The 17,835-nt window shown below is 35.4% G+C and overlaps 1 protein-coding gene across 1 annotated transcript in view; it reads left to right on the forward strand.

Annotated features, from left to right (window-relative positions):
* Positions 1–391: 391 nt before the first annotated feature.
* Positions 392–17,835, forward strand: part of MEFV (MEFV innate immunity regulator, pyrin) — a 28,454-nt gene continuing 11,010 nt past the window's right edge. The window contains exons 1-3 of the mRNA XM_051968035.1: positions 392–724; positions 4,630–5,262; positions 14,461–14,900. Of these exons, the coding sequence (XP_051823995.1) occupies positions 445–724; positions 4,630–5,262; positions 14,461–14,900 (1,353 nt within the window). The 5' untranslated portion in view covers positions 392–444. The remainder of the gene's footprint in view (positions 725–4,629; positions 5,263–14,460; positions 14,901–17,835) is intronic.

Genomic DNA, 17,835 nt, shown 5'->3' on the forward strand with positions numbered 1-17,835 from the left:
ATTGTGTGAAAAACATTTTGTAGACTGCAAAGTGTCATATAAATGTTAATTGTTCTTATCATCATTATTCCTTGAATCTTTCTACAACCATCTGGCTAAAATAGCAGGGTGGTGGTCTTCCTAGCATCTGAGTGTTTCTTTCACATTTAAGTGATAGAAGTTATCTTCCCTAAAATTCTTCATGATATTTTCATGCCTAGTGATTGATCAGCTGGTAGTTGGGAGGAGGAGGTAGCCAGACCTCTGTCATAACAAAAGAAATTACACATTAATAGGAATGGGAGGAGTCTGGTACTCCACTGGTCCTCCCTCCTCTTCCTGTTCTTCTTCCTTTATTTCAAAACTTTTTACTTCTCTAAATCTTATTCATAGCTCCAGGGCTGGAAATTTCTATTGCCTTATTGATGCCTAGCTTGTCGGCTCAAGCGGCATTGACCCAGTCTTATGGCAAAGACCCTGAGTGACCACCTGTTGCATACCTTAGAGAGCCTGGTGGCCTATGATCTGGAGAAGTTCAAGTTCAAACTACAAAATGCCAACTTGGATAAAGATAGAGATCGGATTCCCCAAGGCAGGCTTCAAGATGCTGATGGACCAGTGAAGCTTGCTGCACTTCTGGTCAATTCTTATGGGGAAAAATATGCCGTGAAGTTGACCCTGCAGATTTTGCAAGCTATCAACCAAAATCTCCTGATGGAGGAGCTCAGCAAAGCAATAAACTCAGGTAAGTCTGGTAGCTATAACAAGCAGCCTCTCTCTCTTTTTCCCTTCCAAAATGATACTAATACCTCTTTGCATCTGTATTGTGTTTCAAATTTTCAAAGCACTCTCACCCTCTGTTATCTAGAAGGTAAGAACTGAAAGAGGCCTTAATTTTAGAATTTAGAACATAGAGTGTCAGTGTTAGAATTCTGACTCACAAAAATTGTTAAGAGCTCTCGCCATAGAACACGTTATAGAAGTGGAAGGAAATTTGAAATATACAACATAGAATATTAGAAGAAGGAAGAATCTTAGGATATAGACTACAGAATATCAGAGCTACAAGGGATCTTATCATATAAACTACAAAATGCCAGAGTTAGAAGAGTCATTAAAACAGAGATCATCAAAAATGGCAAAGCTGGAAGGGACATTAGAGAACATTTTACAAAGGGGGAAACCAATAAAGGATCAGGTTTACAGAACTAATTAGTAGAACTAGATCTTTGACTCCCAATCCAATATTCTTTGCACAACAGAATGTACCTTACTCTGGCTCTTTGAGACAGGGCAAGTAACTAATAAACCCATTTGATAGACGGTGAAGCTTGCAGAACTGGTGACTTGTCCAAAAATTAATTGGTTAATAGCTAAACCCAAATGAAAACCTAGATTGCAAGCCCAGGTTCTTTCCATTAGGTCAGAGTGCTAATAGGTTTCTCTTCATAACTTTTAAGTTTTATCATAGCTGGTAGTCGTCTAAGTGTTCCTCCTTCTCAGAGGCAGAAGAATGAACTCTAATTGTGTGGAAAGTCTCAGGCCCAGATCATTGTAATTCAGGAAACTTCTCGTTTCACTTCCTCTTTGGTTTCTCGTTTTTTCCTCTTGTTCCTATGTACTCCACTCTGGCAGGTAAGTGACTCAGTGAATAGAATGCAGGACCTGAACTATTCCAGTATTTTTGCCAAGGAAATCCCCAGGGTCCATAAAGAATGAGATATGACTGAAGACCATCCTTTTGATCATCAATAGCTTCCTTCCCCTTTTTTTGAGAACAATCTCTTGCATCAGACAGATAAACACTGCAGAGCCCAGCTAGGGATATATGTTTGTTTACACGTCTAGAGTTCCAATTTCTAGAGATTGATCATCAAAGATAGCTGGAATTTTGTGTGACTTTTTCTAACTCTTCTCCTTGTTTCAAAAAGATCCTTGTTGGAAAATGCCAGCTATCTAGCTATCTATTCCATTATATACTGAATCCCATTTTTTTTTTTTTATCACTGCCTGTGCCTTGTCATGCTCCAACCCTTGATTACCTCTACTTCTCTTCTTCTTGCATACTACTGGATACTGTTAGAGAAAGTTATTCAATGATACTAACTGGATACACTATGAATTTGTTATCTACTATCAGCTAGCTGCTCATGGCTATATACCAGATGTTTTATTCTCCCATGACTATAAGTAGCAAGTTGTCAATGCATTTTTCTTGCCCCCTGTCTTTTTGTGTGCTAGATAGCTTTACCACCAAGGGAGAAGTTTGCTTCTTAATCCAAGCATAGGAAACTGGAAAGAAAATAGTAAAGGCTTTCCTTCCAAATACCATCTATATTTATCCCTTTCTACATCCCACCCATATTATTCACTTGTTGCTTAGAGAGATCCTGGTATGATTGTTCCCTCTGTCTTGAAAATTGAAGAAAAAAAAAAGAATCAATATTTCTTTTTCTTTTAGTTCCAAACCCTCAACTAGAGCATTGAAGTGTCAAAATATGTAATTTTCTCTCTTTTTCTTTCATTTGCTCCTTTATGGGTCCTCTTTTTTATATTTGAGAGAGGAGACACATAGATTAGCAATGAAATGATTAAAATACTTATAGTAGACAACTTGAGAGACAGAACAAGACATAAAGAAAACAAACTTTTAAGGAGGAAAGATAAACTTTAGGAACTAGGCATACGCCTCCAAAAGGAGATGGGAAGAAAAGAGAGAGGAAGGCAAGAAAGGAAAATACAGAGCCATTTATGTCTATTCTGCAATCACAGGTAAGTTTCAGACACAGCATTAGTCCTGACAACTCTCAGTCTGGAGTCTGCCGTTGAGGATATCTCAGCCAGCACTCTTTCCCTACGTAACTTCTGGTTTCCTAACTCTTCTGTTTTTAGGACACTGACTACCCCAGTCTCCTCTACTGTCAGTGCCAGTGTGTTACCCTAATCCCTTTAACTGAAAGGCTCGGAGTATATCACTAATCCCCAGGTTAGGACAAATTCCCAGGGATATTGAGGAAGAATAGAAAATGAAGGCAGACCTCTGTGCAAAACCAGTAGGCAACTATCTCCAGCATTCTGATCTTCATATCCTTGGCAATGCTAAAACAGTTCCTCAGCTTCCTGAATGTGAGAATTTCTGTAATGAAAACTTTTCTTTTCAAACCACCTATACCACTCTTTCTATCTCCTTTTTAACAGAGGAACTCACCTTTTATTTTACTGACTAATTGAGATCATCCATCATGAATACTTCTATCCGCAATTCCATACCTCGACTCTCCTTAACATCATTCACCATTCTTTTCAATTGTTCAGTCTTTGAGAAAACAGAGGCCTTTTCCTTTGCCTTCCTATATGTGCTCCTGGTTACATCTGTTTCTCCAGGAATTTGCCCCTTTGGTTAGTTTTCCAGTCCCTGACTCCATAAGTATCTCTTCAACCATGATGATTATCACTAATACAGGTCTTCAGTCTAGAAGAGGAGTTTTCAGTTTCCCTTCTATAAAAAATACAGATCTCTCCCTGTTCTTTGTTTTCTTTCTTTCCTGTGGAAAATTGGTTTTGTAACCATGGTAAAAAATTGAATGTTACAGAATGTCATAGGTGCAAAGGAAAGGACAATTGTTATGACAAATTTGAGAAGGAAGAGTCTCTTTCAGCTGGGTAAATCAAAGAAGGACTTTAGAAGATGGTATCCAAATCAGACCTTGAAGGTTGAGGGATAGAGGTGTAATTATGAAAATGGCTATCCCGCTTATCTTCACAAAGCACTTAGGAGAACCAAGTGAAACAAAGTACATAAAGAACTCTAGAGATAAAAGATGTTTCTATTCAAATGCAGTTGTAATTGTATGACAGTTCAGATACCTTGTATCTGAATCTAAGTATTCATAGGACCTGCTCTTCTGGATACTAGAAAGTAGGCATGACCTGGACAATCTGGAAATCTGGGTTTTAGAACCAGCTACTACTACTAACAAAAAACCCTGTGACTTTGTATAGCTCTTGTCTTCCCTAGCTGTCAGCTTCCTCCTCTCTCAATTCCTTTCCAACTCAAATGTTATGTGATTCTGACTTTGACAAAATTAAGAGGTGAGTGAGCCAGGAGTATTTGTCGTAGAATTCTTTAGAATTGTCTTAGAATCTGAAAATAAATGCAATTTACCATACTCATGGATCTCTGTAAAAGAATAAGATGGAAATTAAACTGTTATTATTCATGTTTTGTATATGAGAAAACTAAGATTTCAAGAAGTCAAATGGTTGAACTATGATTACACAGCTGATAAGTCAGAGCTGAATTCCAAGTTTTTGATTCTCCAGTTTTTTTAAAAGTTTAATTGAAGATGTAGACAAATTGTTTAAAGAAATTTGAAAGTAATTTTAACCAAAATTCCTTGCATATCAAAAATTAGGGACTGATTATAAATTACTTTGCTCATTAAAGGTAGAGATAAAAGAAATAAATTGAATGTATCTGTAGCCCTCTCTTAAAAGTAAAATTTAAACTTCATTTCTCAAAAATGTTTTACAATTTGAACCTTAGCTAATTTTGACAAGTGGTTCTTTTCCACCTCCTCCCTTTACTTACCAAATGTATTGTGAATTTATGAGTTTTTAATGATTTGGTATTTGGGTGTCTTCTTACAGAACATTTGACTCAAGAGTGTGTTAGAGAAATCTTGGGAATCTCTGCTTTCTCAAGGGAAACAGGATCTAAGAAATTGGAAGCTACTGTTCCTCTGAAAAGGGCAATAAAGAATCCAGATGCTGATTTGCAGGATCCACATGAAGCTGACACAGCTGGGCTGCAGGTTCCAGTTCTATCCCACCAGTTGTATGCTGGACAAGAATGTCAGAAAAAATTCCAGGGGGAACAGGAAGATCAGAGGACTATAAAAAGTTCACATGTGACTGAAATTCAGGAGAGACATAGGAACAATTCTGTGGATCCAGAAGGCAACAGATATGAATATTCAGAAGTTGCTGTCACCTTAGGGCAAAAAGCAAAGAGGAATCAAAAGCTTTGCTTTTTCTTGGGAGAGAAGAAAATAGAGAAGCATGGATTTGGTGCATCTTTAGGAGAGCAAAATTACTACTCAAATCAAAAATTGGTGAATAAGAGAACTGGGAATCCAGAAATTGCTATGTTCTTGGAGGAAAAGGCAGTACTCCTTGAATCCCAGGGGGAAAAAATACTTGTGAATGTGGATACTTCCCTATCTTCAGGAAAGAAAGAACCTAAGAGTCCTGGAAACCAGTATTTAAAAGAAAATTCTGAAGGTATTTTTCGCAGTATTTATTTTTGGCCCTAGAAGTATTATATGTTATTTTCTCTTACTATTTCTTTATCTCCTTAGTGGTAGGATTTATATAAAAATTACTTTATTGCAATAACTGTATGCTTTTAGATTATGCTACTTGAATGTTATTCTTTAAGAAGATTTTTGGCTATTAAATTTTAGGCTCAAAGTCAGAAACCTGAGTTCTTGTCTCAATTCTGCAATGGAGCATGCAACTTTTTCTTTCAACCTCAGTAATCTTACTGATAAAATGAAAATAATAATACTGGCCTTCTGGGGCTCCTAAGTGTAAAGTTGTTTGAGAAAATTATAAAAAATATTTCATAAATGTTTTCTTATTATTATAAGTAACCTTTCTTAGGAGAGGAATGGGGAGAAGATAACATTAAAGGTCTAAAAGATAATATCCTTCTATTTAGATTCTAAAAGACTAAGAAATCATGCAGAAAGCTTAGAAAACTGAAGAGTCAGAGGATATGAGAGATAAGGTCATAATTTTATCATAAGATCTGATTTAGAGCTGGAAATAACCTTAGAGGTCATCTTGTCAATCTATCTCTATCATTTTTACCAAAGATCTATTCAACCAAAGATGGTTGAATAGATAGTAAGTGACAAAACTGGCATTTCAACTTAGGCCTCAGACTCCAAATCTAGGCAAAAGTGAAATCACATGGATGGACAAGTTAGAGGTCTTGAGAAAGTGGTTGGACCTTCATGTCCAATACAGAGGTGGGGGTGGGGGTGGTCAAGGAATCATAAAATCAAAAAAGTCGTAGAACTAGAAGGTCCTGGAATCCATGAAACGAACTTCTCTGTCCCTATCAAATGATCATCCTCTACTTGAAGGCCTCCAATGTTGGAGAATTAATTGCAGCCCAGCTGGACAACTCAAATTATTAGGAAACTTGTCCTTATGTTACACTGAAATTTGCCTCTGCAATTTCAGTTAAAATCCAGAGCTGGGATAAATGAGTAGAAGCCAAAAAGGTCTAATCCTGATAATTCTTCAAATGTTTGAGGACAGTGGTATGTTCCCATTCCAGTTTCTCTTCTCTATGGAAAACATCCTCAGTTCTTTCAAAAAGCCCACTTTCAAAAGGTTTCCAGTTTCTTTATCCTGTTGATTGCCCTTCTCTAGGTCTACTCCAGTTTTTTTAATGTTTCTCTGTAATCATAGTATCCAGAACTGAACCCAAGACTTCAGATGTGTCTGAACAGTATAAACACCCTCATTTTATTCTCACTTCCTTCTGTATGCTTCTCTTTCTTCAGCTTTTGGTTCACATTTCATACTGTTGACTTATATTGGAGTCCACTTAAACACCCCAGGTCTTTTTTACATGAACTGTTGTCTAGACATATCCTTCCTGTTCTTTACTTGAGTATGTAAGGGGCTTTGCTCCAAACGTAGGTATTACAGTAATTACTATTAGATTTTATCACATTAATTGCTATTAGATTTCATCTTTTTAGATTTGTTTACCTTTCTAACCTGTTGATGTATTTTAAAATCCCAATTTTATCATGCAGTATGTTAATTATTCCTTCTTACTATGTCATACACAAATCATATTGTTCAAAATCAGTTACTGAATGGTTGCTTTCATTGCTTTTTCTATATTTTCAAGAATGAAATAAAATTAAGGCAGATCAGTAATTTACAAATTGTTTTGTTTTTAGTCGAAATTAAGTTCTAGAAGATTTTTAAATAGCTGAAATACACCCATACTACTATATCATATTGCCATGTTAGATTTTTGATGTTTCCAGAACTTACTGCCTGTTTTGTTCTTCTGACTGGTTGATGGCTGGTATGCTCTATACCAAGGGTCCTCAAACTACGGCCGCGGGCCAGATGCAGCAGCTGAGGGTGTTTATCCCCCTCACCCAGGGCTATGAAGTTTCTTTATTTAAAGGCCCACAAAACAAAGTTTTTGTTTTTACTATGGTCCGTCCCTCCAATAGTCTGAGGGACAGTGAACTGGCCCCCTATTTATTTATTTATTTATTTATTTGTTTTTTAATATTTTATTTTATTTAATAATAACTTTATATTGACAGAATCCATGCCAGGGTAATTTTTTTTTTACAACATTATCCCTTGCACTCGTTTCTGTTCCAATTTTCCCCTCCTTCCCTTCACCCCCTCCCCTAGATGGCAAGCAGTCCTATATATGTTAGATATGTTGCAGTATATCCTAGATACAATATATGTTTGCAGAACTGAACAGTTCTCTTGTTGCACAGGGAGAATTGGATTCAGAAGGTAAAAATAACCCGGGAAAAAAAAACAAAGATGCAGATAGTTCGCATTCGTTTCCCAGTGTTCTTTCTTTGGGTGTAGCTGATTCTGTCCATCATTTATCAATTGAAGCTCAGTTAGGTCTCTTTGTCAAAGAAATTCACTTCCATCAGAATACATCCTCATACAATATCGTTGTCGAAGTGTATAATGATCTCCTGGTTCTGCTCATTTCACTTAGCATCAGTTCATGTAAGTCTCGCCAGTCCTCTCTGTATTCATCCTGCTGGTCATTTCTTACAGAACAATAATATTCCATAACATTCATAAACCACAATTTACCCAGCCATTCTCCAATTGATGGGCATCCATTCAATTTCCAGTTTCTAGCCACTACAAACAGGACTGCCACAAACATTTTGGCACATACAGGTCCCTTTCCCTTCTTTAGTATTTCTTTGGGATATAAGCCCAATAGAAACACTGCTGGATCAAAGGGTATGCACAGTTTGATAACTTTTTGGGCATAATTTCAGATTGCTCTCCAGAATGGTTGGATTCGTTCACAACTCCACCAACAATGCATCAGTGTCCCAGTTTTCCTGCATCCCCTCCAACATTCATCATTATTTTTTCCTGTCATCTTAGTCAATCTGACAGGTGTGTAGTGGTATCTCAGAGTTGTCTTAATTTGCATTTCTCTGATCAATAATTATTTGGAAAACTCTTTCATATGAGTGGTAATAGTTTCTTTTCTTTTTTTTTTTGACTTTTTTTTTTTATTTTTATTTAATAATTACTTTATATTGACACTTGTTTCTGTTCCGATTTTTTTTCCCTCCCTCCCTCCACCCCCTCCCCTAGATGGCAAGCAGTCCTTTATATGTTGGATATGTTGCAGTATATCCTAGATACAATATATGTTTGCAGAACCGAACAGTTCTCTTGTTGCATAGGGAGAATTGGATTCAGAAGGTAGAAATAACCCGGGAAGAAAAACAAAAATGCAGATAGTTCACATTCGTTTCCCAGTGTTCTTTCTTTGGGTGTAGCTGCTTTTGTCCATCATTTATCAATTGAAACTCAGGTCTCTTTGTCAAAGAAATCCACTTCCATCAAAATATGTCCTCATACAATATCGTTGTCGAAGTGTATAATGATTTCCTGGTTCTGCTCATTTCACTTAGCATCAGTTCATGTAAGTCTCTCCAGTCCTCTCTGTATTCATCCTGCTGGTCATTTCTTACAGAACAATAATATTCCATAACATTCATATACCACAATTTACCCAGCCATTCTGCAATTGATGGGCATCCATTCATTTTCCAGTTTCTAGCCACTACAAATAGGGCTGCTACAAACATTTTGGCACATACAGATCCCTTTCCCTTCTTTAGTATTTCTTTGGGATATAAGCCCAATAGAAACACTGCTGGATCAAAGGGTATGCACAATTTGATAATTTTTTGGGCATAATTCCAGATTGCTCTCCAGAATGGTTGGATTCGTTCACAACTCCACCAACAATGCATTAGTGTCCCAGTTTTCCCGCATCCCCTCCAACATTCATCATTATTTTTTCCTGTCATCTTGGCCAATCTGACAGGTGTGTAGTGGTATCTCAGAGTTGTCTTAATTTGCATTTCTATGATCAATAATGATTTGGAACACTCTTTCATATGAGTGGTAATAGTTTCAATTTCATCCTCTGAAAATTGTCTGTTCATATCCTTCGACCATTTATCAATTGGAGAATGGCTTGATTTCGTATAAATTTGAGTCAGTTCTCTATATATTTTGGAAATGAGACCTTTATCAGAACCTTTAACTGTGAAGATATTTTCCCAGTTTGTTGTTTCCCTTCTAATTTTGTTTGCATTCGTTCTATTTGTACAAAGGCTTTTTAATTTGATATAATCAAAATTTTCTATTTTGTGATCAGTAATGGTCTCTAGTTCATCTTTGGTCACAAATTTCTTTCTCCTCCACAAGTCTGAGAGATAAACTATCCTATGTTCCTCTAATTTATTTATAATCTCATTCTTTATGCCTAGGTCATGGACCCATTTTGATCTTATCTTGGTATATGGTATTAAGTGTGGATCCATGCCTAATTTCTGACTGGCCCCCTATTTAAAAAGTTTGAGGACCCGTGCTGAGTCTATACCATCAGTATTATTACCATTATTACCTCTAAAGATGGGAGGAATCCTAATAATGATAATACTATCTGTATAGCTCATCATAGTTTGTAAATGTTTTACATGTTATTTCATTTGATCCTTACAACAACTTTGTGAAATAGGTGCTAGCATCATCTACTCCAACCCCCTCATTCTTTAATGATGTCACTTCAATTTCTTAAAAGCTTTTCATCATGTTTTCCCCACAAATTACCAGGCTTAAGTAATGGTCATCTTGTTAGATAATATTTGAAGACTCTAAATTATATCATGGATACATACCCTAGGAATGTAGCTTTGTCCTGATTATTCACTTATTACTTATGTGTTGATAAGTCACTTGATCCTGTTTGCCTCAGTTTCCTCATTTGTAAAATGAGCTGAAGAAAGAAATGTCAAGTTGACATATGACTATCCACATAGTCCTTAACTGGAAATAACTATGACAATTCACTCATCTCTTCTTTCTGTGACCAGTATTAGATGTCCTTTCCCCCGTAGGTCCCCAGGGTAACCTACAAATTGATGTTATCATTCCACAGAATATTTATTCCTCTTCAATAATAATCCCTGTTCAAGACAACTAGCTCTACTTCTACTTGCTTCAAACCTGCAAACTAACTCTGAGATTATGTGGTCTTTCCTTCTCTGTGTGGCCTCTTCTACCTTAAATCTTCCTTACATCAGTTTGAATTCCCTCTTGCTTCTTTAGATTTCTTCCCCTATCTTATTTTCCCTCTCAAAGCTCATATTCCATCCCCAAGCAACACTTGATCTAAAGATTATTCTTCTAGGCCTTTCATCTTCTCTTTCATTAGGGAAACTAAGCTGCATTTTGTGCACAGGAAGGTTTTTTTTTTCCTGATTCTGGCAAAAATGTCAATATCTTTGAAAGTCATTTGAATATTCCCCTCATCTTCCATACTTGTGGAAAGTGAAATCCTTAGTTCTTTGCCCCTCTTGCTTCTAATTCCCATTGTAGACTTCTGTAAATATCATATTTTGCCCTGGTAATCCACTATATTGGGAAGTTTTGTCTTGTCTACTGAGTTAAAGTTGTTGTTGTTGTTTTTCTAATAGCAAATTTCGCATTTTGCCAGGTGCATTAGACTTGCCAACACCTAGATCTAAACAGTAAAAACTTTAGCTGTTGCCTCTGAGAACATATTCTTTATGTAAAAATATATTAATAGGAAACCCTGCATTTAGGCACCAAGGAATAATTTGCAAGAAATATTTTCATTTATTTAATATTAATCTATAGTTACATTATTTCTGACTTGGAGATATGTCCAAATTGATATAGATCCCTCTATCTTCTGCCATGATTCTTTCTCCTAAGATTTCAGATAAAATCTATAGGAATATTCAACAAAGAAAAGTTATCTTAAAATGAATTTGGTTTAACATTCTAAAAATCAAGTTACTATCTCTTTCTACCTGGACCTCATTCCTAGAGTTGAACAAAAGGACTTCCTCTCTTTCACTGATATATTAATCTTTCCTCATTAGAAAAAGTCTACCAAAACACTTGCTACAATAAGCCACTTTATCCTGTTTGCCTCAGTTTCCTCATCTGTAAAATAAGTTGAAGAAGGAAATGGTAAACCATTCCAATATTTTTGCCAAGAAAACTCCAAGTGAGATCAAGAAAAATCCGACATGAATGGAATAACTCAATAACAACAAAAAAAGAAATTTCCCTTGGATGGGGTCAGATATCCAATTCAAGGCTGAACAAAATAATGATATAAATAAAAGAGTTTTTTGTTGAAAGGTTTAGTACCAATCTTAATCCATTTCCTTAAATACTCTCCTCGTTTTTTTAGTCTTAATTCACTCTCCAAGGGGTTTTTCTTAGGGAGTCTGGAAAGGAATTTAGAGAAAAATATTATTTTTTAACATTTCTAAAGAAATTCAAAATGAGATTTTTACTATGCTTTCATAATTCCCCATCTGTGCTTCTTTCACAATTTATTTGAAGCATAATTTTTATTTATTAATTCTAGAATCTCAATTGTATAGCCATTAATCAATAGCAAAATGTTATTCTAATTCCTCAAAAAATAGGGAGTTTTCTACATTTTGCTTTTTTTGAGTGTAGCAAAATTAATGTTAAAATATAGTATACCAAGTGACATAATACAGAGGTTTCATTGCTTCTAATTGAAATATAGAAAGCACTTTAGCAGGTGGAGACAAAACTCAATATTGGAAAAACACTTGTATTTCTAGCTAGCCCTTTAATTTCCTAAACAGTAGTCAGACAGCTCTGCAGATTAATAAGGTTCCCGGGAATCAAGATAATCCAATTTAAAGGCAAAACTTCATTTTGCTGCTCAGCTGGCCAGGAGATAGTCTCATCTTCTTAGTTGTAGCTATTACAGAAGAGAGATTCTGGATCTATATATATACTATATACTAATTCCTCTAGCATAGTTCTACCTCTCGTCTTGAGAGTGCACTTCTATTTGTCAAATTTATTGAATCTTACCCAGAATTGCAATTACATCCTCGTCTCAGAATTTTGTACGAATTGTAAACCCACTGTTTCTCTATACCACGTCAAACAGGCTTTGGCCTGGAATTATTCCAGACCAATTACTATGAAGGAACAAGAGTCCCCTGGGGGGTTTGCAAACATCTGAGAGTCCCTGAGTTATGCCTAAGATTCTCTTCGTTGGAGCATAATTATAGAAGGAATACAATTAATGACTGTACTTCCAAACTGAAATTCTCTAGTCCTAACCCCGTGGCCAGAGGTTGGAAGAGATTTTTGATATCTTGAACAACTTAGCCAGCCTTGATAAGTAAGGTCACAATATATGATCCATAGCTGGCCATTCAAGAAATTCTGGGCCTTAGAGTATTGCTCCATCCCAAAAGAATATGCCTGCCTATTAGACAATCTCAGTAACTAATAAGGAGAGGAGGGTTCTCATGTGCTTTTCCTACTGACTAAATTACAGTGGCTTATTATCTGCTCAGATCAAATATGAAAGCCTTTATTTGATATTCAAAGTCCTTCATAACCTATGACCTTTTCAGGGCCCTTTTCAGTTTTATTACAACTTGCTCACCTCTAAGTATGCAAGATATTTGGCCTTCTTGAAGTTCTTTGCACAAGACATTCCATCTCCCAATTCCAGGCATTTTCCCTCACTGTCCCCCATATTTCAAACTCTCTTTCATTTCTACCTCCTGCTTCCCATGCTTCTTTCAAATTTTATCTTTTACAAGAAGCCTTTCTTGATATCCATAATGCTGGTGCCTTCTCTTGGTTAATTATCTCTAATTTACGCTTTATATATTTTGTTTGTAAATTGGTTTTTTGCATATTGTCTCCCCCTGTGAGACTGTTAGCTTCTTGAGAGCTGTTCGTTGATTTTCTCTATAGCTTTACTGTTTGGTACAGTGCCTGGCACATAGCAGATATTTAATAGATGTTAATTAATTGACTGACTGACATATTCCCCAAATTGGCCTAGACTTTATTCTGTTAGGCTTTTGTTGTAACAACAGTAGCTTTTCTAATTGTCCTAAAAAGTCATTTCATTCTAGGCCTTTATATACAAACTGCTTTATTGTCCTGTGAGAAAGTGTGGGTATCTTCCTCAAAGGTTGAAGGTCCTTTCAAAATCCCAGTTTAATAACTTTGTGGTTTGTTAAATGTAAATTTGTCTATTCAATCTGTTGGTATGTTCAGCTTGTATCAGATATTTAGTATAATGACCTCCATAAATTTTATCCTAATTTGTAGAGGAGAAACTTCTTTTTTTTTTTTTTTTCAAGCTTTACCAGACTCTTCACATTCTCCTAGTCTATATTTGGCAAGCAAATCTATATTTACATTATTTATAGCTTCTGTGATTTTTTTGTTCAGATTTTGACTTTATTATTATAGAACTCCCAGTGAGAAAGCTCCTTCTACCAATGCAGATGAATAGCTATTCTGTAACTTATAATTTCAGGGAGTTGCCTAAATCATTGTGAGTTTAAATTATTTTCCAAGACCTTGCATTTAGGTCTTCATGACACAGATGCTAGCTTTCTACACATGATATCCTGCTGCCTCTCTCCATAGTATTTTTTATAAATGTTGGCTCATAGGAAGATTCACAGACCTTAAATGAAAGAAAGAGAATGTGATGATTTAGTTTAGGAATTCATAAAGATTTTAAGATATTTAACTTGGATAGAAAAAAATCTACCTTTACTTTTACTAACCTTTAACAAAATTAATACTTCCTTGAATGAATGTAGATAGCAGTGTTGAGAAAAGGTCATAGATTTTACCAAACTGCCAAAGGGAGCCATGAAATTAAAAAGGGTAGGAAATCCTGATTAAATCAAACCACTCATTTTTGCAGATTTAGTAAATTAAGGCCTAGAAAGAAGTGCCTTGTACTTGTAATATAATTACTTTGTAGGAGTAAATTAACTGCAGTCAGCACTCGCTGTTGTTATCATTCAATTATTTTATCTAAACTTTGTTGCTTCATTTCTTCTCTCAGCTTTCTTATTTCTAGATTCTATATCTTGTCTTTTTCATCTGGCTTCACCACCTCTCCCCCATAAAATCATAGACAATAGAAGTTAAGAATTAGAAGGAACCTTAAGAGCTTAAAATGTGAGACCTGGAAGGGACAATAGAGTGTTGCAAGTAGAAAGTTTGAGCTGAAAGGGACTTCTACAGCTATCAGAGTTGGGACTTTAGAACATAATTAATTCCTGGCTCTAATTCTTTCAGATGAACTGACACTGACCAGGACACCTATTGAAGCCTTCAACATCAGACGGAGCACAGGAGCTCCTGTCAGAGCAGCATCCCTGAGGAAAATGCAGGAATCATGTTCGGTTTGTCAGGACATGGTGCGAAAACCGGCAAGGAATTCCTGTAGTCACGACATCAGATACCAATGCAATAATGGGTATAATGTCTGTCTCAAATGCAAGATCATGTTTTCTAAGAATTTCCAACAGAGCAAGAGTCTAGGAAACATACCCACTGATTTCCAGGAGCCACTGCAAAGTCCTGGTTCCACACCTCATTGTGAACACCACCCAAAGCAGCTCCAACTACTGTTCTGCAAGGATCATGGAAAAACCATTTGTCTCAACTGCAGTATTTCCCCGGAGCACAAAGGTCACCGAATACTCACCATAGAGGAGGTTGCTCAAAGCTATAAGGTAGGAGCCTTTAGAAAGCTGGATCTCCTTCCACACAGCTAGCTGGGTTCTGGATACCCACTAGATGGATGTTTCTGGAGTGCCTGTGTAAATGGGAGGTGAATATTCATTCTCTCGTCAACCACTTTGGAAAAGTATTCACTTTAGTGTATGAGTAGAGCTGACCCTCAGCAAATTTGGGAAATACGTCAAATTTGTCTTTGTTATTCTGCTGCCTTCCTTTTAAAGTATTTTTTAAATTTTTAAAAAATTAATGAGTATTTATTTTGTCTTCCTCTTACCTCTCTTCCTCCATTAGAAAAAAAAATCTTTATCTATCTATTGTACTTTGATCCACTCTTTAGAAGTTATTTAATCTCCAATTATTTTTTAATTGTTTCTTTAAAAAAAAGACATAATTTTTAAAAAAATTTATCAAGCATTTATTTGACTTTCTTTCTTGACTCTTGTAACAAATATACATCCCATACTAACCATATTCAAAAAGTATGTCTCAATTTATTCTGACTATTAGTTCATTTCTTCTCTGTCAGAAAGTAGGTAACATTCTTCAGCACTAGTTTTCAAGGATTATTGTGGATTATTACATTGATCAGAGTTAAGTATTTCAAAATAATTTACTTTTACAATATTCTTGTTATAATATTACTTGTTTTCCTGATTTTGCTGACCTTATCTTGTATCATTTCATATTTCTTCCCAGGTTTCTCTGAAACCGTTCTTTTCATTATTTCTTATAGAACAATAGTAATCCATTACGTTAATACATTATTTTCCCTTTAGAATCACAGAATAAAGAATATTGCAAACTGGAAGGAAATTTAGAATAGTGAATGTAGAATGTTACAATTAGAGGGGATCTTAGAACTTAGAATATTAGAATATAGAATATTAACTAATATTAGAATGGAACTTGGAATTCCTTAAATACAACCCTGTCATTATATAGTTGAGGAAAATGAAATCCAGAGAAGATAATTGATTTGCCCATGGTCACTAGGCTAATGAGTGGTAAAACCTGTACTAGATCCTAGGTCTCCTGGCTTTTACCCTAAGATTCACTCTATTACACCCTATTTTTTTTTCTCTCTTTACTTTTGTGGCTATTCTGTTGCAATACTCTGCTTCTCCTAACTTCCCCATAGCTACCTAGATCACATGGTTTGAACACCCCCATACATATTGAGAAGTGTCATATTCTCTAAACCTATTCTACCTTATAAACTCAGATACATCCTCATTCTTCATTAAGATGCTAGATTACTATCCTTAAGAAATTAATTGGAAAAGATTTATGGAATTTCTATTGTATACTCAGCATAATGGTATATATAACAGAAATACAGAAGATAAGCTTTTATTTCATGGAGCTCATAGTTTCAATCAGGAGACAAAAGTGACAAAAACAATTAGACGAAAATACAGGGCTTATAATCAAATGCTATGTTGTATAAATGTAGACTACAAGTGGAATAGAGCAGAAAAGATAGAAGAAAAGTCAGAATATATAGATTTATTTGAGGTAGTAGGTAGAGCTAAGATTTATATTGGAAAGAGAAATATTTCCCATACTTTTGCAAAAAAAGTAAGTACAGACACAGAGATGGGAATGGGTATAGCTGGTGCTGAGGACAGTGATCTTGAAACAAAGCTTACTGAGAAGCAGTGAGTAATCAAGTGGGGCAAGTTTATGGCAATTATATGAGTACAGCTACATGACATGTTTTACACGAATAAAAACTGATATAAATAAATGGAGAAATATTTATTGCTCATGGGTAGTCTGAGCCAATATAAGAAAAATAACAATACTGAATTTACTTAGTTCTATATAAATCAAACTATCAAAGAATTACTTTATTGAGATAGAAAAAAATAATAATGAAACATATTTAGAGAGAAACAAAAGGTCAAAACTCTAAAGGGAGATAATGAAAAAATGTGGGATAAAGGGTACCATATCTTAAACTATATCCTACAAGTCATCAAATCATTTGTATTAGTTAAGAACTAGACTGGTCAGTCAGTGGAAAAGATTAGTTGCATAATATATAGATGCAAATAAGCAAATAGCATAATATTTGGTATATCCAAAGATCCTAGCTATTGTGGCATCTATTCACCAAAACTATTGGGAAAATGAAAAGTATGCTGACAGAAAATAGGTTTAGACCACCATCTCACACCACATATCAGCATAAATAAAAATACATGACTTAGACATAAAAGGAGACATCATAAAGTAGAGGAGCAAAGATAAAATAACCTGTCAGATCTATGATACAAGAAGTCATGACCAAATAAGAATAACGAGGGTCATATAAGATAAAATGGATATTTTGATTACATAAAATTAAAAGATTTTTGCACAAATTAAACTAATGCAGCTAAAATTAGAACAGACTGAGTCTCAAATAGAAATTATAGAGAGTCTTAAAAGACAGACATAGAAATGGGAAATATGAGATAAGGTAATCTACACTCAGGTCCTAATGACTGACAATAATTTGGTGTGCTATTTTTTCCTTTGGTCAGCAAGGCCTAAGAACAAAGTAATGACATTAATTGGATATCAGAATAAGTTGGAGGGACAGATTATTTGTTGTAAGAGCCCTTTGGTTGTCCTTAAATCATATCCTATAAGTAGCTGCCTACCTTTCTTCTACCTAAGACCACCCCTAGATTATTGAGCAAATGGCTTTTTCCCTTTTAGGATAAATCTGTCCTGGATTTATGGGAACTTTGAGAAATTCCTTCTGGGATCTTTGAAAACCTGTATCACATTCTCAAAGGTTTCATCTGGAGGAAATAGTATAGACTGTGCCAAGGATAGGACAATAAGGGAGCATGGTATAGTAGAAAGAAACCTGGACTGATAGAAGACCTAAATTTAAATCCTGGTTTTGCCATTTACTATTGGAAAATTCACCTGATC

This window comes from Antechinus flavipes, chromosome 1 (assembly GCF_016432865.1).
Source record: "Antechinus flavipes isolate AdamAnt ecotype Samford, QLD, Australia chromosome 1, AdamAnt_v2, whole genome shotgun sequence".
Taxonomy (NCBI): Eukaryota; Metazoa; Chordata; class Mammalia; order Dasyuromorphia; family Dasyuridae; genus Antechinus; species Antechinus flavipes.